The sequence below is a fragment of the Anabrus simplex genome, chromosome 7 (genome assembly GCF_040414725.1).
Source record: "Anabrus simplex isolate iqAnaSimp1 chromosome 7, ASM4041472v1, whole genome shotgun sequence".
NCBI lineage: Eukaryota > Metazoa > Arthropoda > Insecta > Orthoptera > Tettigoniidae > Anabrus > Anabrus simplex.
The window spans coordinates 142126198-142149446 of NC_090271.1; the positions used below are offsets into that span (position 1 = coordinate 142126198).

A 23249-nucleotide genomic window follows, 5' to 3' on the forward strand; every position below is an offset into this window, starting at 1 on the left:
ATCTTCTATGTCTTGGGCCTATGAGGTGGAAGCATTAAAGTAGTTTCTTGTGATGTTTATGAAACCAATGTTTCCTGGTTTAATGCGGAACCTGTAAATATATTAAAACGCGGTTAATGATCCAGTGTTGAATGTGTTGTGGCTCTAATTAGCAAAATGATAAAGTGATTGTATGTAGGACTCACCTCAAAATGCCGTGAGACAATGCCATTACTAGCCGCGCTCAATGAACAATGAAGGCTCTGAGCAGGTTTGCATGATCGGATGTAGCTAAAGAGGGGAAGTAGGGGTGGGTTGAGACGATGTATGTGGGCCGCGCGTGTGGAGGGAGTCTGGTGGGCGTGGACTGCGGAACGAATATCGGGAAAACTTATTGTGAATTATACGTAAAATTAAATTCTTGTTTGGGATTTGAACATATTTTTTTTAAAAATGTTATCAGGAAATCGAAGAGAACTTTTGGAGTTTCAGATATATCATTGAGATTGAGGTTAGCGTTAAAATATTGGTCTATATGAATGTAACAGTAGCGTCCAGCAATGGTCCCTTGCTCAAAATCTCTAATATTTTAATGTCTTGTTCCAAGTTTGTAAAATTATGTCTTAGCTCATGGATATGTTGTCCCACAGCGGAGAATCTATTATATTTTACTGCATTAACGTGTTCGGCATACCTTATCTTAAAGTTGCGCCCAGTTTGCCCTAGGTAGGCGCTGCCACAGTCATTGCATTGGAACCTATAAACACCTGACCTAAGATAAGGGTTAGATTTATTTACAGTAGCTGCATTGTGTAAAACTTCGGTACTTTTGTTATCTGTGCAAAAATATATCTTTACCTTATTCTTTTTGAATATATTAGTGACTCTGTGAATGTTGTTATTAAATGTAAAAGTTGAATAGGAATTATGACTTTGTTTATCTTTGGTAAGCGTGGTTTGCGGACGATGTTTAATCTTATTGATTATACTTTCGATGTAAGAGGCCTTGTAGCCATTGGCATAGGATATATTGCGGATAGTATTCAGCTCCTTGTTTAAATTAGCTTTAGTCATAGGGATTCTAAAAGCCCGGTCTACGAGGCTGAAATACGTAGCTCTTTTGTGAGCTTGTGGGTGTGTTGAATCTTGTCTTATAGTGACGCTAGTTTGTGTTGGTTTCCTGTAGATGTTGAAGGAAAAAGTAGGAGGCTGTCTCTTAATAGTTAAATCTAAAAAGTTAATTGATCCCTTCTTTTCAGATTCCAAGGTAAACTTGATGTGCGGATCTATGTCATTGAGTTTACTGAAGGTGGTCTTTGCATCTATTATCCGCTCATCTAGAACTACGAATACATCATCAACGTACCTAGACCAATGGTGTATGTTACTGAACGTGTTTCCGTTATCTATCGCGGAATCCTCTAAACAATCCAAATAAATTTCTGCTAAAATCCCCGAGCCACAACACATTCAACACTGGATCATTAACAGCGTTTTAATATATTTACAGGTTCCGCATTGAACCAGGAAACATTGGTTTCACAAACATCACAAGAAACTACTTTAATGTTTCCACCTCATAGGCCTAAGACATAGAAGATTTTATGCAGAAAATTCCATATGACCTACCTTCACGTTTTTCGAGATGGTTCAGCAGTATACAAGTTGTAGTGAAATGGAACACAATATTTTATCTATCGCTGAACAAATTTTGAGGACTCCACAACTGCTTGATCATAAGAATATCATTTAACCAATGAACTTTTATCATACGACTGACTTGCAAGTCTTTTACTTGTCATAATAGTTTTTAATGAGTTAAGGTTTTAATTATAGATTTAACTGGATTTCATGCCATACATTTTAAGACATGTCATGAATTTTAAGGTTGCCTATTTTCCGAAAAAGCTGAAGATGACGCAAGTCCGTGCCAAAACTAGTCCTGTGAAATTAAATATGTTGTAATTGAATAACAGCATTAAAATTGTATTGAATAGGTGGAAATGTCAAGTTTATTTATTGTAATTCTTGGTTCAATACGGAAAAATGAAATTTCTTACGTTAACCCAAACTTACTGTCAAGGTCGTACTATCCGAGGGTATCGTGATATTGGAAGAGCAGTCAAGAAGACATAACTAGTAACTCGTTTCTTTTCTTATTATTATTGTCAAAAAATCTAAGAACATAAGATGCAACACTTGGGGCACAATGATATTAAACAAATATAGCACAGTCCAAAGAATGATATCGAGTAGTGTCTATCAATTCCCAACATTCTCCCCACCCTGGTCAACCTCTAGGGAGATGACCAGCTGAATTGGTCGGGCTATTTTATGTCCCTGTGGGGTTCGGAGAATCACAGTCCTTATCTTCTGGTCCCTTCCTTCTAATAACCTCTCTATTCTTGCTCTTTTCCATAATTTGGCGTGGTCGTCCATCTTCTTGAATCAACGCCAGATCTCCGGGTCGGAACTCAATGGATCTCCCAGACACACCTCGAGCTTCATGAAAGCTCTTGAGTTCTAAGAGGTACTCCTTGGTACATCTTCTCCAGAAGTCGTCTGACAGCTTTTGTCTCAGTCTGAATTCTCTTGTCAAGTTAAGTCTGGTAGTTGGTTCTGGTCCTGTTGGCACGGTCATGAGTCCTTCACCAACAAGAAAGTGTGCCCGCGTCAGGGGTTCAGCGTCATCTCCATGGGAGATCGGTCTTGAATTTACCGCAGCTTCAATGTTGACTAGAGTGGTGTTAAGCTGTTCTTCTGTAAGTCTTGATAGTCCCAGCACCTTTCTTAGGCATCGCTTAACCTTTACCACTCGTCTGTCGGGTGAGGCCCTACATTACGATATTCCCGTTCCGGTCGCATGTCGGGCGAGACCCGACATGACATTTTATCGCCCACCGCTCATCTGCCGTTTCTTAGCCAACAAAATAAACGATGCTATACTGTACTGCCATCTGTTGGTTCAGCGTGGAACTTTGTAGAATCCAGATATTATTTGACAATCGGTCAATAATATATTATTTAGAGGGCAGTGTAACCGTCAGCTGTCCACTCACGTACACAAAAGGTCGAGCTATAGTAAACAAACATGGTCGCCATGTGCTCTTATAGTCATATATAGTTTACTGTTCAATGTTGTATATGTCGGGTAACACACAAAACCACAGTATTTTCGCACCTATTCACCTTCCTTGTACCCTAAAAGTGAACGGGCGATGTTCGGCTTGTGTACCGTAACCCAACGTGCCTGATGCTGACGGCTGGCACAATTATAAATCAACTGATCCCGATTTCAAGAAATCGCCGTTTAGCCTAAAATCTACCGTGAGGTATGAAACCAGAGACTGAATAGAGTTTTTTAATTGCTTTTTACCGATAATTTGTTCATTGAAATAATTAACGAAACCAATCGGTATGGGATAACGATAGTAAAAATAATAATAATAATAATAATAATGATAATGCAAAATAATTTGTCTTAAATTCCACATATTGCTTTTATTTGCTCCAGTATAGCTTACTTAAAATGTGTATAGCCTAAATTCATCATTTAAAAGCAAATGCTACCTCCAAAATCGTGAAAGATTAACACAGGTCATATTAGATAAAAATTCACGTTTAAAATACGAGTAGTAGAGACAACACAGAGAACTTTAATTCGAGGGGTAAGGGTTAACTGTGCCTACCATTCTCTCCCACCAGCCTCCCCACCAAGCTGCCTATGGGGCGATGAACTTCCAAGTTATACCGTCTTTGGCGAGGAATCGATGGGTCTCCGAAGATGACAGTTCCTTCCAAAGTTCCGACAGTTCTGCATTGGTGGCCTGAAATGTCCTTGTGTTGTCTGTATATATGCCATGTGGCAGTCCATGCCTACCAGCAAACCTTTGAAGGGCCATAAGGAATGTGTGAGTGGTCATACTGGAGCATAACTCTAAATGCACCGCACGTGTAACAGCACAAGTGAATAGCGCTATGTAAGACTTTTCCATCATCATGCCTGTTTTGATATAGAGGAGACCAGTGAAGTCTATCCTGGTAATTGCAAAGGGTTTCGACGGTCTCACCCTATCTGTAGGTAGTGGAGCTTCGATTTGCTTCCCTCTAGGGTTGTTCATGATTCTGCATGGGAGGCAGGCATGCAAGACCCTCTTAAGAGTTTCACGAGCTCTCAGGATCCAGAACTCCTTCCGGAGCTCCGACAGTATTACCTGAACTCCAAAATGATGTAATCCGATATATGGTTGCCGAATTAGTAGGTACGTGAATCGATGAGAGCTGTCTAGAAGTATTGGGTGCCGTCGCTCCTTAGCGAGGTCCGCACAGTGCAATCGACCCCCGAGGCGGAGGAGTCCGCCTTCAGTGAAGGCGTTGAAGGGTCCTATTTTGGATTCTTGAGGAATTGGTTGACCATCTTGGAGTGCTTGAAGTTCTAGTGCAAAACATTCTCGTTGAACAGCTCCTATCCAGTATATACGTCCCTTTGCGAGCTCCACCGCTGTTAGTTCTCCTGTAAGCTTCTCTCGATTGCGAGTGCTGTGTGTAAAGCGAAGAATCCAACCAGTAATATGCATCAGTTTCTAGTAGGAACTGAACTTAGAACTGTCGATAATGCTGGAATATGTTGTCGTTGTCATTACATGTTTTATGTTTCTCTTCTTGTCCTCGGGAAGTTGCTCGCTTGGAGTTTGAGCACCAGATAGCCAACATTCCTCACGATGTGCAAGCCATGTGGGTCCATTCCACCACTTGCTCCCATTCCGTATCTGGTCACCACGAAGTCCTCATGTAAGGTGGTCAGCCGGGTTCTCATGTCCAGGGCAATGCCTCCACTGACTTGGAGTTGAGTACGATTGAATCTCCGTTACTCTGTTGCAGACGAAGGTTTTCCATCTGTTTGGGTCACTGTGTATCCAACCCAAGGTGACAGTAGAATCCGTCCATAGTATTGCCTGAGTGATGTCGTGGCCTGTAGCTGCGCAGAAATAGGACAGCAATCACGCTTCCACTAGCGCTGCCAGTATTTCGAGCCTTGGCAAGGTTACCTTCTTGATCGGGGTGAGCCTGTTCTTGCTGCAGGCCAGGTGGATGAGTACGTTGCTTCCTGCATTCGTGCGAATGTACAAAACCGCCCCATATGCCCTTTCTGAAGCTTCACAAAACACGTAGGTCTGAACCTTGCGTGCCGTTGAAGTAGCTAGCCACCGCGGAATTTGTACCCGTGAAAGAGAGGATAAGGAGGATGCCCAAGTGTTCCATGATGCTCCGATATCAAGAGGTAGCAACTTGTCCCAGTCAATTCCCCTTGTTCCACCTATCCTGGAATAACAGCTTACCGAGGAGGGATACAGGGGATAACAGTCCGAGTGGATCATAGAATCTAGCCGTAATCTGTAATAACTTCCTCTTGGTGATTGGTCCTTCGGGTAAAGCCTTGGTGATCTCCTCTGGGTTAATGTAAAGGTTATTAGTTTCTGTATTGCAGTAAACGCCTAGTACCTGTGTCTCTACGTTGACCTCTTGACCTTTGGCTCTCCAGATGGCCTTTAGCGAGTTTGACTTAGTGGCCCATTTCGCTAGGTGCAAGTTCATCAATTTCATCGGTGCAGTAAGGTCGTAATACAGGGCAATCACAGCATTGTCATTCTCTGCGCCGGATACGAAGTCGTTCATAAAGGTATTGTCATCTATGAGGGGTGCTGCAATAGGAAATGTTGTCTTGTATCTGTCGGCGAGTTCCCTCAGTGTTGCTGAAAGCAAGAACCAACTGCAAGTCAGGCCGAATGGGAGCCTAGTGAAGCGATAGGTCACTACCTCCTCCGTCGTGTGGTAACTTCAGTTACTGTCCTGGGTGACCCTGTACCACAAGAATCTGGTCAAGTCCGTGTTATCCTCGTGCAAGACCAGCTGAAGAAATGCCTGTGTAATATCATAAATACCGGGAGAGTTGGCCATGCACGCAGAGGCGCGCGGCTGTGAGCTTGCATCCGGGAGATAGTAGGTTCAAATCCCACTATCGGCAGCCGTGAAGATGGTTTTCCGTGGTTTCCCATTTTCACACCAGGCAAATGCTGGGGCTGTACCTTAAGGCCATGGCCGCTTCCTTCCAACTCCTAGGCATTTCCTATCCCATCGTCGCCATAAGACCTATCTGTGTTGGTGCGACGTAAAGCCCCTAGCAAAAAAAAAAAAAAAAATCAGTAATGATGGCCATGGGATGTAGCCTGAATCATAGTAGAATAGCCAGTGTCTCCGGTAGCAGATTTGGACCTGCCTCTAAAGCATCGTTGAGAGATGGTGAGTTGGTTTCATGAGAAGATGCATCGAAAACTATTCTCCATTTTGTTTTTCCAGTTTCTCCTTCTTTACAGCTTGGTGGGGGAGATAAACTGTGGTGTTCTTTGGATCTCCAGCAGGTGTGACTTGTATTTGTCCTTTCATGATATGATCCAGCATTTGGTTGTAGTACACCTCCTTTAGAGTGCTATTGTTTTGAAGTCTTTTGATCAAGGTATCAAATCAAAGTTCCGCATTTATCTTGTTACTTGAAGGAAGAACATCCTGCTTTCTTGGTAGGCAGACCACTCTGCGGCGACCTTCAACGTCATAGGTTGCCTTAAATTCTTGAAGAATAGCAGAGTCTTTCTCAGTTAGGTCTCGATTTTGATTTGCAACTATTCCCATTGTCTCTAGATCCCAGAATTTTCTTAGTTCATAATCCGACGGTGAGCTAGCTTGTCGAACGAAGTTCACAACAGTAGAATTCACAAAAGTCCGTGATCGGCTTCCATTAAGATCCATCCAAAAATTGTTGGAATCAGAACAATCGATTCAGATATTTGAATCAGTAAACCGTCCTTCACTATTTTCCAATATTAGTCACTGCCAATTAAGATCTCCACAGGCAGGTTTTCTTTCGAATCAGACCTAGGGTCTGCTAACTGCAATTTGCGTACATGCGTCCAAGTTTTGATGTCTTGTTGAGCTGCTGGTTGAGGTGAGAGTGAGTGTGCACTTTCGTAAGCATTCATGGAAACCGTACAGTTGGTGTAAACTCCTTTCATACTGAACCTGATGACTCTGCGCTGACATGATGGGTTAGTCTGGGACTCAAATGTGCAAACAGGCAGTTCTCTTTTGTCGATGGTTAGTAGCTGTAGGTCATCTATCAGTGATCTTAATATAAATGTTGCCTGACTTCCACTGTCTAGTATACATCGAGTAAGTCAGCTTAGCCCTGTAGGTCCAGTGATTCTTACTTGAGCTGTCTGCAAGAATGTGAAACCTGGTGTGGTGATATCTATTTTTCCTACAGAGGCTGTGTTGGCCTGATCTTCTGAGGTCTTGTGACTCCTCCCGTTGTCGCAAAGGGACTTATGGTGAGACTTCTTGCAGTTAGCACACACTGCCTTTCCTTTCTTTCGACAATTGAATGCCGTATACCCTCGATTGATGCACAGGAAGCACCGGTTAGCTCTCTTCAGCCTCTCCTTTCGCTGTGTAACGTTTGTGATTTTCTTACAATCCTGAGCCCAGTGACCTCTTGATTCACAAAAGACGCAAAATGGTTCCGGCCCCTTAACCTCTTTTCCTGCTAAGCCTTTAGGATCGGCACAGACGTGAAGAGCCACCGCCGTAGGGGGTAGCTTAATGATGTGGAGGTTTCACCACGAATCTTTTGTGTAGTAAGCGCTCCGTCAACTTTCTCACCGAGAAACTCCATTAGTTTGAGGGTGTTAACCTCCAAAAGGTCTTTTCGCTTTGTGTAAATGATGCAGCGACGACATATATCGTCTGGAAATGCTCGGAGAATCTTCGGTGCAAGTACTCGGCCATAGGCGTTCACATCTTCCCCAAGAGCTCTCAGAACTTGAATGTGGCGATTGCAGTCAATAAACATAGAATTAAGTGCATTCGGTGCAGCAAACTGGATGGGCTTAATACATTCTATGTAGTACAAGTGGGCCTGTATGATTCTATTCTTGTCGCCGTAGCGAGCTTCAAGAAATTTCTTAGTCCCTTCGTATGTCTCGGCCATCACTGCGATGCTCTCAATCAAGTGCTTTGGTTCCCCCTCTAAATAACCCCTCAGAAATATATGTTTATTAATAGTAGAGAGTGATGTGTCCTTATCGATTGACTGTTCAAACTGTTCCCAGAAACGGGCCCATGTTTCTATATTACCTGAGAAGGGTTCTAGTTTTATTGGGGGGAGTCTTAACGTGGTTGAGGCAAGTGTTTGTACAGTCTGTGTGTTCGTGAGTCTAAGATTCGACATCGCGCTTTCAAGTTTTTTCTCCATCCCATGTGAAATGTGAATGATAGTGCGCTTGGCGTTCTGTATGTATTCCTCACATGTACTTATGTCATCGGCATACGCGGTGTCATCCAGGAGGTCGTGAACCTCATCGTCCAGGGCTCTTAATTTATCCAAAGTCTCTTGTAACCTATCCTTACAGTACTCGTAATCCTCAGGAGAGGTAGACTCTGTAAACTCTCGTGCTTTCTCCACAAGACGTGTGATGTTTGCCCTTTCTGTAGCACGTCTTCTTTTCAATTGGTGTAGTCGTGTGTTCGCGGTACCGCCTTCCATACTGGACCTCTAGATGTGAATTTGCTATAATAAAATAGTATATTTGATAGGGACTTCGTAATAGCGTGGGAAATATTTCGTTACTTTTTCTATTATTAATCGTACTCTGACGTATTGTGACTTAGTTCAAGGAAAGCCAGGAGATGGCAACACTGGTCACTCAGTCGTGCGTGAAGTCTCCTCCAAGTGACGTAAATAAACAATATGGCTACCCTTCCAGCTTAACCAATAAACTATCTATGCGTTTATACTACAAATACTATCTATGTCCCCTTTTTTATCTTATTATGCCTTATGCGGTATTTGGAAGTTCCTTATTTCAGATATTAACAGGAACAAAAATACACATCTAAGAAATGTTACCGTACGTTGATGGCTTGGCGTGATAGGTTTTATTTCCATGGCAACGATTTTCCCGTAGTCTCTTTACGGAGCGTGTAGTAAACCAATTATTATTTAGTCTCTAGCATATTGCCCATCTGCGCTGGAGTGTAGTTCTTCCTGGGCTTCGGCACCAAAATTATATTGTTATATTGGAAGAGCAGTCAAGAAGACATAACTAGTAACTCGTTTCTTTTCTTATTATTATTATTGTCAAAAAATCTAAGAACATAAGATGCAACACTTGGGACACAATGATATTAAACAAAGATATAACATATAGCACAGTCCAAAGAAAGATCTCGAGTAGTGTATCAATTCCCAACAGTGGGTATCTCCGAAGAGTCCCCATTGGTTGTTGCTGAACTGGTGTTTCTCTCAGAGGTCCCAGAGGAGCTCTCCGGTTTTTGGGTAGCTACGGTACTCATTAAGGTCCCACGAGTAGCTAGGGAAATATAATGTCCGCCCAGGCAGAGCCCCGCATATCCGGGTAAGGCTACTTACTTCGAGAGGGCGCCAAGTATCTCGAAGGCTCCGTTTAAGACACATCTCCCATGAGCCATGCACCCCATCGGTACGGGTCGCGTTACACCTTAGGGTTGGGTGGTGCTTTAGCTTCCTCCTTACCCAATAGGGCTCCATTCGGCATCGCAAGAAAGGAGCTACTAGTCCCCCTCACCACGCAGAGGATCTTCAATTGAAGAGGGTAACCAAGGTTAACCCCCTACAATTGTAGAAGCACACATGAGGGGGAATGTGTAGCATAAAACAAAACAGTTTGTTTCTTACCATTTAGTTCGTTCCATGATACATTTTTTCTTGATCAAGCAGGAGTTATTATTATTATTATTATTATTATTATTATTATTATTATTATTATTATTATTATTATTATTATTATTATTATTATTCTTTTATGACCACATAGGATCACTTAAGTCATTCCGTCGTTCAGGTCTCTTTGAAGGGATTGTTCGGGCTTTGCGGTCCTCCCAGTACTTCTTCAGACGCTCCGATCTTCATGCCCTTTCCTCAGTTGAAAATATGCGTGTTGTTGGTTTGTTTTGTGTAAGGGTAAAGTGGATTGTATTCTTGAGTTTTGTATTCAATTTTATCTTATTTGTGGTGTCTTCTGTTGTAAGGCCTATTTCCTTTAGATCCTCTCTTACTTCTCTGATCCATTTACATCCTGTTGTGGTATGTTTTGAGACGAGATTGTGTTGTACTAGTTGTTTCAGAAGTCTCGAATCCTGCATCCTCATGATATGTCCAAAGAATCCCAGTCTCCTCTTACGCATAGTATCTGTAATGGGTTCTAGCTCTTTGTACACGACTTTGTTAGGTATTAACCGCCACTGTCCATCTTTCTGGTATTTTTTGTTGATACAGGTTCTTCCAATCCTCTGTTCAATTTTCTGAAGTCTGTCAGTCTTTGATCGTTTATTCAGGTGAAAAAGTGTTTCCGCTGCATATGTAGCTTCCGGTTTTATAACTGTGTTGTAGTGTTTTATTTTTGCATTTATTGATAGACATTTCTTTTTGTAGATATACCATGTTAATTTTTGTGCTTTAGCTAATCTATTTGTTCTTGTTTGAATTGAGATTTTTTTCATTTAGGTTATGTGTTATTATTTCTCCAAGATATTTAAATTGAGTTACTATTTTGATTTTATTACCATTTATGGTAACTTCTTTTAGTTGTGTTGGTTTTTGGGGCATAATTTCTGTTTTTTCAAATGATATTGTGAGGCCAATTTTACTTGCAATGTTTTGAAGTTCTGATATCTGGGTTTTTGCTTCTTTTATGTCCACTGCTAGTAATGCTAAATCGTCAGCGAAACCCAGGCGATTTGTTTTGATTTTTCGGCCAGTCTTTATTTTGGGGGGACATTTTCTAAACCATTCCCTCATTACCATTTCTAGAGCAGAATTATATAATAGTGGTGAGAGCCCATCTCCCTGCTATAGTCCAGTTTTAATTTTAAATGTCTCAGATGTTTCACCCCTAAACTTCACTTTTGATTTGGTGTTAGTGAGAGTCAATTTTATCATGTTTATTAATTTGGGGTGTAGTCCAAGGTGTCTTAAAATTTTGAATAGAGATTCTCTATGGATGCAATCATAAGCTTTCTTGAAATCTACAAATGTTATCAGCATATCTCTATTTCTTCTCCTGTTATAGTCCATTATCAAGTTAAGACTCATGATCTGATCAGGTAGCTCCTCCAGGGTCTGAAACCTCCTTGATATTCTCCTAGTTCTTTCTCAAGTTGTAAACTTATCCTATTAAGGATGATTATTGAAAATATTTTGTATGTTACGTCTAGCAGCGAGATACCCCTGTAGTTATTAGGGTCAGTTTTGTCTCCTTTTTTGTGCAGTGGATGAATGAAGGCTGTTGTCCAGTGTTCTGGTAGTTGTTCTTTAATCCAGATAGAGACAAGTTGTTGATCGAGGGCAACTTTTGCTGATGTTCCTGCATATTTCCAGATTTCCGCAAAGGTCTGATCTTCTCCTGGCGCTTTGTAGTTTCTTAATTTATTCAGAGCTTGGTAGACTTCCTTTATTGTTGGGGGGGATTGATGTTCTCTGGTGGTGTTTTTGTCGGGGTGTTGGTGTCGAAATGAAGGAGTTCTGTAGGTTCCTCACAATTTAAAAGCTTGTTGAAATATTTAGCCAGAATTTCTGCATTGTCTTTATTGTTATGAGCCAGCTTACCATTTTCATCCTTCATCAGTAGGGTCGGGGGTTCATATTTTTGGAGCTGCTTTCTGAAGGTTTTGTAGTAGTCCCTTGATTGAGTTTTATTGAATTGTTCTTCAATTAACTGCAGTGTGTCCTTATGATGTTGTCTTTTTATTCTTCTTAAGACTTATTATTATTATCATCATCATCATCATCATTATTATTTGTCATAAAGATTGTGTAGACTGTGGTTAGCGTTGCTTCAGTTGCGGGAGTTTCACCTTGTTTATTGCTCAGACCATACTGCAGCTTCTCTTAGGAAACCAGGGAAGTCCAACGACCCTCCTCCATTCATATTTTTCTTTCACCCATGGTCATTCCACTGGCCTTGCGGTTTTATACTGTAGTTCCAATGCTTTTCTTACCCCATTGCAAAATAAATTGTTGTTGAACAAAGCTACGAATCTACACCAGCTGATGTATTGTTGATTAAACGGTGGCGCGACATACTGTAGCTGCACGCCACCGCTGCATCAAGAAAAGGTGTTAAAATTAGGAGGAGTATCCTTACCAGTCTTACGTTACTCTGGGCAGGATACAGGCATATATTTTACAGTGTACAGATGAACAATCCAAAAGTGTTGCATCTCTGGAGACGTGAAATATGAGAAAGTCCACCTTGGCTGCTTTGTACAGTTAGCTGGATAAGTTTTGAAACACGGCCCGTAGTTCTCACTCATTGTGTCAGTCACATGCATGTGCTCTCTCTCTCTCTCTTTCTCTCTCTCTCTCTCTCTCTCTCTCTCTCTCTCTTTCTCTCTCTCTCTCTCTCTCTCTCTCTCTCTCTCCATGAAATTGCATACAGCACAGAGTTGGATTTGATTCTTTATTTTGTTTGGATAATTAAAACCATTCATTAAATATAGAAATACTGAATAGAGAATACAATGTAGTTTTTTCCAGTCTGTAAGCCTTTACATTCATTACTTGTCCCCATATAAATGTTGTTCATGTGTAATATATAAAACTTTTCTTCTTTTTAGATTATCAGAACTGAGGCAACAGAAACAGAAACTTTCAAGGCAAGTCCGTGACAAGGAAGAAGAACTAGAGGTGGCTATGCACAAAGTGGATAGTTTAAGGCACGATATCCGGAAGGCAGAGAAGTTGCGACGAGAATTGGAAGCCCGAGTCGAAGAAGCCATGGCTGAAACAAGTAAGGAACGTAAACTCAGGGAACGCAGTGAAGAGTATTGTAAGCAGATGGAAGAAGAAACAGAGAAGTTGAGGCAAAGGAATCTCGCTGTTGGTTCAGATTCATCTGGTACCAGTCAGGCTCATGCCACTCAAGAAATAGCTAGATTGAAAGGGGAAGCAGAAAAATTGGAAATGCAGTACAATGAAACCATAACTCAACAACAGAGCAGATATAACTTGGAAATTAACAGCTTAAGGGATCAGCTCCAAGAAGCTGAAAGTAGAAGAGAAGCTCTGGAGAGAGAGGTGAGTTCTTTAAAACTAACAGATTTTGTCCAGCTGCCTACTTCAACACCTGGTAAAATAAATACCATTTCCTGTGTGTTTAAAATACATGTGGAAAACAGAACAGTAGCCCTTTTTTAATGAATCTCGGGAGGATTTTATATCTGTTCCTTAAATAGAGGGTTAATGTAATATATTAAATGAAATGACTTTGTAATTGTTTCCTAAACTAATTTAATGACCATGATTAGGGATGGGAAAACCAGTCGAAAAGTGTGACTCTTAGAGTGGGGCAGTGCCACGAGCGCTGTTTGCAAGCACTTCAGGTGGTGCAAACATAGGGTTGCCATAAGTCCTGGAATACCGTGATTGTTTCGGATTAGAGTGGTATAATAATGTCCTGTCCGGCTGACTGAAAGTCCCGGATTTTTAAAAAGTAATCCCTTTACTCCTAAAGGAAATACAATTTAAACGCCCGCCCAATCTCTTAAAACTTCAAATAAATTGAATGGTCGAGACTTAAGAAGTATCCATTAAATTTTTATCTTATCGATCTTATCCATGAAGTAGTCAAAGTAAACTATTGAATTATTGCTTCTTTCTTCGTACTTCTGGTGTTACAGACTGTTTTCAATTAGAATACTGAAAAGAATCTTCTTCTGTTCTGTGTTCGAAAAAGAAGAATCTGTAGGAATCTATAAAATTCAGTGTGATATTCTGACTGAGTGAATATTTAACATTTTTAAGCATGGCATCGAAACGGAAAATGAAATTTAAAGATGAATGCACCAAAGATTTTCCTTCAATAAAATGAGGTAGAAGTGAATATGAGGCAGAATGTAAACTGTGCAAGTAAGTTTCTTTTATTTCTTATATAAGAAATAGAACAAATGATTGGTGAAAGAATTTCGTTTACGGTTTACCGTTTACCTGAAGTCAGACTTGGTAATTCAAAAAATACATTTTTCTTTACAGTTGCTATTTTTCGATTGCACATGGGGGGAAAAGTAACATCTAAGAGCACGTAGGTACAGTGAAGCACAGGAATTCTGTAAGTTCTGCATCCTCCAGTAAGCAGCTGACGAATTATTTCAATAACAGTAAGTCAGAAGAAAGAAAAGTAGCTGCTGGAGAGGCAACGTTTGCTTTTCATTCAGTACGGTACCATCACTCATACAACTCCACCACGTGTACGAGCAAGTTATTCCCAACTATGTTCAACGATTCGAAAATTGCAAAAAAAACATTTTCCAGTGCAAAGACAAAAACTGAAGCAGTAGTAAATAATGTAATTTCGCCTTTAATACAAGCAGAAGTGAAAGAAAATATTTCCAAGTGTGATTTTGTTAGCATTAGTACAGATGCTAGCAATCAGCATCATAAGATTTTTCCTGTAATTATGCAATATTTTGACAAAGAGGAAGATATCCAGTTGAAACTATTAGATTTTGTTTAGTGTAGCAATGAAAATTCTGGCACAGTTGCTGAATTAATACATTATGTTATAGGACACAACAACATCAGTGAGGAAAATTAGTGCATATGAGGGGCGATAATACAAATACAAATTTTTTGCGGTCTGGCTAGGAAAGGTGAAAACAATGTTTTCACAAAATTGAAGTACAAGTTAAGTAGACCAATTGTAGGGGTTCGGTGTCCAGCCCATATTTTACATAATGCTCTGCAAATTGGTCCTGTCTGTCTTCCTGTAGATGTTCAGGCTTTAATAGTGAAAGTGTACAATTACTTTTCTATATATACTGTTAGAGTTGCATCACTCATGGAGTTTTTTGAATTTCTTAATGGTACATATCAAGACCTCCAGAGACATGTAAAAACAAGATGGTTAAATTTATTTCTGGAAGTTGAAAGATTTTTATGTGTGTTTCAGCCATGGAAATCTTATTTCATGTCACAAGACAAATGTCCAGTTCTCCTGAAGTCTTTTTTCTCAAATGAAGTTGGTGAGGCTTATTTCTGGTTTCTCATGGCACAGATGAATCTGTTTCAGAAGTCCATTGCCAGGATTGAAATGAAAGAGATTTCAATAAATAAGGTTAGGATGGTACTACAGGAAGCAATTGACACTTTAACAGAAAGACAGAATGGAGGTTTTGTTAGTTCAAAAGTGAAGGATTTCCTACATGACCTACCAAAAGCACAATATCAGACGTTATAAGATGAATGTACTGTACGTCATTTTATGAAACAACTATTGAATATTTGCTGAAATGGAGTGAGTCTCTGTCATAATTGCAACATTTTGATTAGTTGCTTCTACAGATGACAATTACATGGGATCAGGTAGAATATTCTTTCAAAATAGCTACATGAGCATAGTAACTGTAAATTGAATGAGAGCATTTTGTTTGATTAGGTCATGAAATTAGTTTTATATGAAAGAAAATAAATCAAATGAAGAATTCAGTGGTTTCTTAGCTAGCAAGAAGTGGGTACTGTTCCTTGAAAGCTGTCAGAAGAGCAATGCTCAGAATTGCTGAAAATAGTCTAGTTTTACTCCTCTCTTCCTGCACACAATGCTAATGTAGAGAGAGTGTTCTCACTAATGAATGCTCACTGGACTGAAGAAAGAAATAGGTTACATTTGTTATCAATTGGGCTATTCTTGACATACAATATAATATGGCAAATGTAAGTTGTTCTGAATTCTATACATTAATCACTAGAGCTGGGATTTTTATGTAGTATCAAGTGGCATAATATGTACATAAATATGTAACAAAAAGCACCAAAATATGTAGCAAAATATGTAGAATGGGTAAAATATGTAATATCATATAATTAATATAAACTTACCATTTTGTCAGTTACAACACACTAAACACGCTTTATATTACATTTTGCAGCACAGTGAACAATTAAGAATTTTTCAATGTTCTTTGGTGTCATATTATATGAATATATCACACACATATTCAATAGAAACTTATTATTTTCAACACTCAAAGCACGTTTATTCCTAAAATTTTGTAGCACAGTGAACTATTAAGTATTTTTTGATGTTCTCTGGGGTCATGGAAAGGCGTTTGTCACTTAGGATGTTCTTATATGCAGAGAAAGATCTTTCAACATCACATGATGTAACTGGGGCAAATTTTAGGAGAGGAATTTTCGCTGGAGAAATGTCCTCGGGAGGATCAACGTCATCTCCATTTAGAATTCGGCACACACTGTGAAATGTTGAATAACCAGGATTTCTCTTCAACACTTTTTGCAATTTACTCTACACTTGCACCAGTTTCCCCATACACAGCACTTAGTTTTTCAATAGCATCCTCTATGATGGCAATAGAATCTCGCAGTGGCAGTCCTGATGTTTCTAGACGTTTGATGTTTTCTGGAAGCCAGCAGAAGTTGCCCCTGATGTAGGTGATTGAGGAAACCACTTTGGAGTCGCTAAAGGCAGTTTGTAATTCACTAATAGATACAGCATTTTCAAGATCAAAAGAATCTACCACAGTCTTTATAGCATCTAGATGCTCACTATAAAATTTAAATTGCTTCTATCCATGTCACCCACCTCATTAACATTGGTTCCGGCGGCAGTGGTATGTCTGGCAATTGCTGTTTGTAAGATAGCACTTGTTGTGGAGCTTTTAGAAAAACCTTTTTTGTTGCTGAAATTAATCTATTCACTTGTGGAAACTTAGCTCTAATATATTGGGCAACACGTTGCAGTCCATGAGCCAAGCATGTAAAATGTAGCATATTGGGATAAAACACCTTCAAAGCAGTTGCAGCCTTATGCATATATGCTGCAGCATCAGAATACATCACTAATACCTTTTCCTCTTTCATCTCAGTCAGCCATAGAGCTTTTAATCCATCATTCACAAATCTCGCAATAGTTGAGTGATTTGTATAATCTAGCTTTTTACAGTAGATCAAACATGGTTTTGAGGTGCTGTCATGTTGTTGCTTCCCCACCACAAGATTTGCAATAAATCTACCCGTAGCATTTGTTGTTTCATCAACAGCAAACCATATGAAAGAATCTCCTATATGCTGTCTTATGTTGTGCATTACCTCGTCGTAGCAGACTTGAAGATAATTCTTGCGTAGTGTTGATTGGTTAGGAACATGTTGCTTGCAGTATTTTTCCAGAAAAGATGTGAATTCAGGCACTTCAAGTTTATACCATGGAATATTGGCTGCGATCATTGCACTGCATAAGTCTATAAAAAGGGTTACTTGAAGGTGAAGGCTGCATCTGTGTTAAAAGGGTTTGTTCCTTTTGTAGACCTAACTATTGGTTTTTTCTATACAGAGCACTTCGTGCAGGTTGCTCAAGCTGGGATTTCATGGAACATGCGATATGTTCGTTGCATGCTTGGCAAATCACTACTTTGCCATCAGTTGCAAAGGACTCGTCAACTGCAATCCATGTTTTTAACTTTGAAGCCAGCGAGGACGCTACTGGTGCCATATTGACTCTAGAGGAAACTGATGTTCATGAACTATGTTCTTCAGCTGTTCAAAAGAAACTAAAACCTAATTGAGACATTTCAAAGGAAGACAGCTCTAACAACAGATTTGGAAATTCCTAAGTACATAAACAAAGAGGTCACAGAAATGCGCTTAGAAAAATATTCCTGGAAACTCCAACATGCAAGTGGCTAGTTGTAAAGCAAGTAACTCTAAATGGGATGAAAGATTTAAGACTGGCACATGTAAAGTAACAGTTTTTCTGCAGCTAATTGGAACCTTTAGAATAACCTATTTCTGAAGGGTCTCTACTTGCACCTATCATCCTCTCAAATACCTGTCACTCATTATTACCTTAATCCCCCTGTTGAGAGAACAGACAACAGCCCCACATTAAGTGTGAAACTTCAATTCAGCAATTTATTATGTATGAAAACAGGAAAATGCTAAAATATGTAATTTTATGTAATATCACTAAGAATATGTAGAATACCCACAATTATTTAAAAAAAATATGTAAAATGAAATTCGGTAATAATAACCCTATTATAGTGTTTTGTGAACATATGACTTTTCCCAGCACCTAAATAGCAAGGAACAAAATATGTAATTACATAGAAATCCCAGCTCTATTAATCACCGGTGTCAAAATGTTGAAATACCTTGACTCTGTACAGTCATCACAAAAGTACAACTGCCATAATAAAACATGACTTGTAATATATTGTAAGGAGTTTCACATTAAAAGTATGCCAAATACTAGCCTACATTTGAACTTAATTGCTAATATGTATTTGTCCTGGTTTTGTGGCAGACAGTTATGGCAAACCTATGCAAACACAACTTGGCCATGATCTTGTTTCATTGGCAATGTCAACTTGAGTGCTTTCACCGACGTGTTTTAAAAATACGTGTCGCTAGCAAGAAAATGAACTTTCTGATTATGCTCGCATGTTATCATGAGTGTAAAATGATTTGATACATAAAAATCAGGTGATGACAACAACAACAACAACAACCATAATAACCACCATTAGAGTTAAAACAGGCCTAAGGCTAGGGGATAGTCTTCCTCCACTCCTCTTTTATTGCATTCTTGAAAAGGACATCAGGGAATAGAGATCAAGCATGACTTAAAATTAAACTCAGAAATAATGGTAACGGAACATATCGGTGGAAGAACAAGAAAGGAGAAGCCAAAGACAAGGATCTTTGACAAGAGTGAAAAGAGAAGGGGATTAGTCTGCATTACAGAAAAGTAGGTAGACTGTGTAAACATGGTCCCCAGATGGCCATATCGATGAATGAATAATAACAACCACGATAATAAATTTATGGGCTTTTACTATGTCAGAAAACAAGGTTAAATTATTTACATTTCACAGAGAACTTTGCTCCACATCTTCAGAAGAAAATCTTGTCTTTTCACGAGCAAGACTTCTCTCTTCAAGCATACCCTGTTATACTGAATATTTCATCTATTGGAGAAGCCCAAAAGTTTATTATAATGTCTACAAGTATTAGCCATTAAAGCATCAATCTAAATAACAACCACCACCATTTTTGTGCAGCCATTTGGGCTTCCTGTGGTCAATTTTGACATTCTGTTTTGGATCTTTCCTTGGCAATCTATGGCTAAATTTTAATTAATTTTGTTGGGTAAGCACGAAATGGGTGGCTGGAGTTTTTTTTGGCATACAGACTTTTATGGCATGGAATAAATAGACTTTTTTCCTGCCCTACAAAAATCCAGAAATCAGGTATTTGATATGCACATAGAATTATTTCACAGAACCTTCTCAGACATTACAAACCATCAGTTACTCATTTCAGTGCAGAAAATAAGGAGCGTTATTGAACTTAAAAGGAAATAACACCTGTTAATTTATGTAAACGACACAATGCTTGTGCCTATGTACACATTTTTATATTTCTAAGCAGCTGGCACTCTAATGTATTTTGAAACATGCTCAAAGCAGAACTTTAATAAAGTGGAAACTTGTCCACTACAGAATATTTTCTTGGTCACGGCCAAGTTTACGGCGTTATAACGTAGAATCTTCTCAATGCGCAAACAGAAACTATAAATGGAAAAATTCTTTTAAATCTCCTTGTACAGTGCGGAAAATACAGTATTAGGAACTGATGTAGTCGTTCGTACAGTATTTATGCATTTCTGGTGCTGGTATGATCAATATCATTGCTTGGTCAAACTGATGCACGTGTTTGGGGAATGTGATAATACGGATGGTGGTGGAATGAATGAAGTGCTTGAAAACACGTTGGCAATATCCTACAGTACTTGTGTCAAGCAAGAAACATTCCCTGCGAATCAGTGAACTTCATTCGAAGTGATGAACAACTTAACAACACACCACATTTTCAAATCACCTACAGCCCTTCTTGCAGTGAGAAAGATTGAGAAAGAGGAGGGGACAGAAGAAAAAGGCGACGAGCAAGACAATGAAGATCAAAACAACAATCGAACCCATGAATAGGCCCACAGTGCTTTTGTGGATTAAAGCAATTTGCCATTACATATAAATCTTCCACTCTTCTTAAACTAGTGTACTCAGCTCAGGACTGCATTTGGAAAGACATGATAGAAAGAAGAAGAAACAAGTTTCTTTGTTTGATATGGGGATGAAAGATTATGTTGTGAAGTACTGTATGGAGTTCTATGACAGAGCGTATATCCAGTATTCAGAAGATAGTACAGTATAGTGTTGCGATAGTGCCAGAATGATGGTATATATTGTGTATCATGCTATATGTAATAATAAAGTGCAGTAGTAATAATTAACAAATCAGTGTACTACAGTACTACGTACATCAATCTGGATAACCGAGCGTCATGCGCAGGCAGATACAGGAAAGCTCGAAATAACATTTAGAAATACTGTGTTATATTTTGTGTAATGGTGATGGTAATTGGTGTTTTAAGGCCAAAAAAAAAACCCCACAATGTTTTGTGGATGTGGAAACTGGTCTAAATTGGGAAAACAATTTTGGTCCCTTGCGATTCCGCTTTGAGCATGTTTTACTATAATATGTTCACTTAGATACTATGTTAGTCATGTTTACACGTGCAAGGAAAAAGCAAAAAGTCTGTGCCGCTGTTTTCATCCCAAAATTGGTGTGATTGAATAATGAAATATTCATTCAGTACAACATGATATGCTCGTACTCACTTAGCATTAACTCTTGGCTGCTCCTCGGCGAGGTGCGTTTGTCAGTCGGCAAAGATGGCTGATTTACACAATACATCCACATCGTACGAGTAGTGAAGAGTTGTTTGTTTTTTATGGAGCAAGGGACAAGTGCACATCAAGATCGATAGTAAAATGCAGCTGAAGTATGGAGAAAAGTGTCTCCCTTTGAGAAGTGTGCAGTGGTAGTGTTAAGAGTTTACTAATAGTGGAGAAGACCTTCATGATGTTCAGCGGTCAAGATGGGCTCGCACTTTGCTCACACTACCACATGCTCATTCTACTGAAGAACTTCCATGCAGGCTAGAGGTTAATTTCCATCAGCTTTATGTTATGCATATGTGTCTACAGAACAAAGCATATGTGTCTACAGAACACACGGCATTTTACATACAATGGTACGGATATGAGCAGCAACCTAGTCTGTAAATCCTACTCAGAGATGGCACTACAGTCAGCCTCTCACATCCCAGTATCGCCCACGTAGGTCCAGATTAATTCGAATGGTGACACTATCAAGCCAGCTGGGTAGGAGAGGTGGTGCTACACAATTCCTAATCACCAGATTGCGTACCAAAAGCCTGGGTTCAATTCCAAACCTCTCTGCAGTTTTCATATGGAGTGAAGGCATATGATGTTGTTGGTGATACGTTTCTCAGATAGGAACGTTAGGGCCTTCAGCAGACCCCTTGGCTTTATTTGACTGACTGGGTGAGTTGGCCGTGCGCGTAGAGGCGTGCGGCTGTGAGCTTGCATCCGGGAGATAGTAGGTTCGAATCCCACTATCGGCAGCCCTGAAGATGATTTTCCATGGTTTCCCATTTTCACACCAGGCAAATGAAATGAAATGAAATGAAATGTCGTATGGCTTTTAGTGCCGGGATATCCCAGGACGGGTTCGGCTCGCCAGATGCAGGTCTTTCTATTCGACTCCCATAGGCGACCTGCGCGTCGTGATGAGGATGAAATGATGATGAAGACAACACATACACACAGCCCCCGTGCCATTGGAATTAACCAATTAAGACAACACACCACACTGCCAATCACCACAGTAACATGCAATAGTGAATACTGCCCTCCACGTACAGTTGGCATCAGGAAGGGTATCTGGCCGTAAAACGGGGCCATATCAACATGTGCAACACATTTTGCACTTGCAACTCCAGAAGGGAGTGGGAAAGGCAAAAGAATAATTATAATAATTTATTGCGTTGTAAGCTTCATTAGCAGCAGCCTATATCCAGCGATAGTTCAAAATATATGGCATCCCATCTGCATTACCAGTTTGTGAGAGTACATAAAAAAAATTTGGGGCATAAACCAATAACAAATCTGTGAAAATTTACTATCTTTTTTTTTTAATTGACTGGGTGATGTTGCACAATTACTTTTTTTAATTTTTTTAATTTTTTTATACAAAAACTGAATTTGCCTAGTATAAAGACATACGTGAAATATCCAGAAAAACATGGGTCTGTTCCTTACAACCTCTAATTTAATTACCTCCAAACAGACTGTCTTCCGTCACTATTGATTTCTGGAAACAGCTTGTTGTCTGCATAATGACCTGCGGTTACTGTTTGTTCAAGGCGAGATTTTTCTTCCAGTCTTCTACCATTCTGTAATTTTTGTCTTCATCATTTTTCTTTCCGCAGTATGATTCCAAATTTGATCTGCCTCTTCAATAATGTGGTGTTTTTCTTTAGCCCTGAACGACCCGTAAAGAAAATTTGCACAAGCCATCCTAAACACGTGTTGCTACTTAAACAGACACTCTGCAAATGACATTATTTATTTATTTATTTATTTATTTATTTATTTATTTATCTATCTATCTATCTATCTATCTATCTATCTATCTATCTATCTATCTATCTATCTATCTATCTATCTATCTATCTATCTATCTATCTATCTATCTATCTATCTATCTATCTATCTATCTATCTATCTATCTATCTATTCATTCATTCATTCATTCATTCATTCATTCATTCATTCATTCATTCATTCATTCATTCATTCATTCATTCATTCATTCATTCATTCATTCATTCATTCATTCATTCATTCATTCATTCATTCATTCATTCATTCATTCTACAGTTGGCAATCGACTATGTATAAGTTCTTAACAGGCAACATTCAAAAGATTAATGTCTCCTCAGTCTCTTATAGACGAATGTCCAGCTTTTCCAGCCAAGAGAGTGCCTCGGGGGTCACTCGATGAATGTCCTCAATGGAACTAGCAAAAGCTCCCAGAGGGCAGTCCTTCAGATTGTGCAGGATGGTTTGCACTTCATGTTGTGTTGTATACAAGATGCAAACAATATATAACACAACTAAAAGGTTTATTTTAGTGAGAACTTTCACAAAATACATACAAATAAATTGTCTATTGACTTGCTTCTTATTTGGAGCACGCTAAATATTACAGTGAGTAGGCTTAATGTGGAATTGAGAATTAT

At 39.3% G+C, this 23249-nt stretch overlaps 1 protein-coding gene across 8 annotated transcripts in view; it reads left to right on the forward strand.

The window, feature by feature from the left end:
- The window catches only part of gek (serine/threonine-protein kinase gek), a 736940-nt gene that overhangs the window by 332561 nt on the left and 381130 nt on the right, over nucleotides 1–23249 (forward strand). For all 8 annotated transcript variants that reach the window (XM_067151353.2, XM_067151356.2, XM_067151355.2 and 5 more), the window contains one exon: nucleotides 12685–13144. In XM_067151353.2, coding sequence (XP_067007454.2) covers nucleotides 12685–13144 — 460 coding nt within the window. The remainder of the gene's footprint in view (nucleotides 1–12684; nucleotides 13145–23249) is intronic.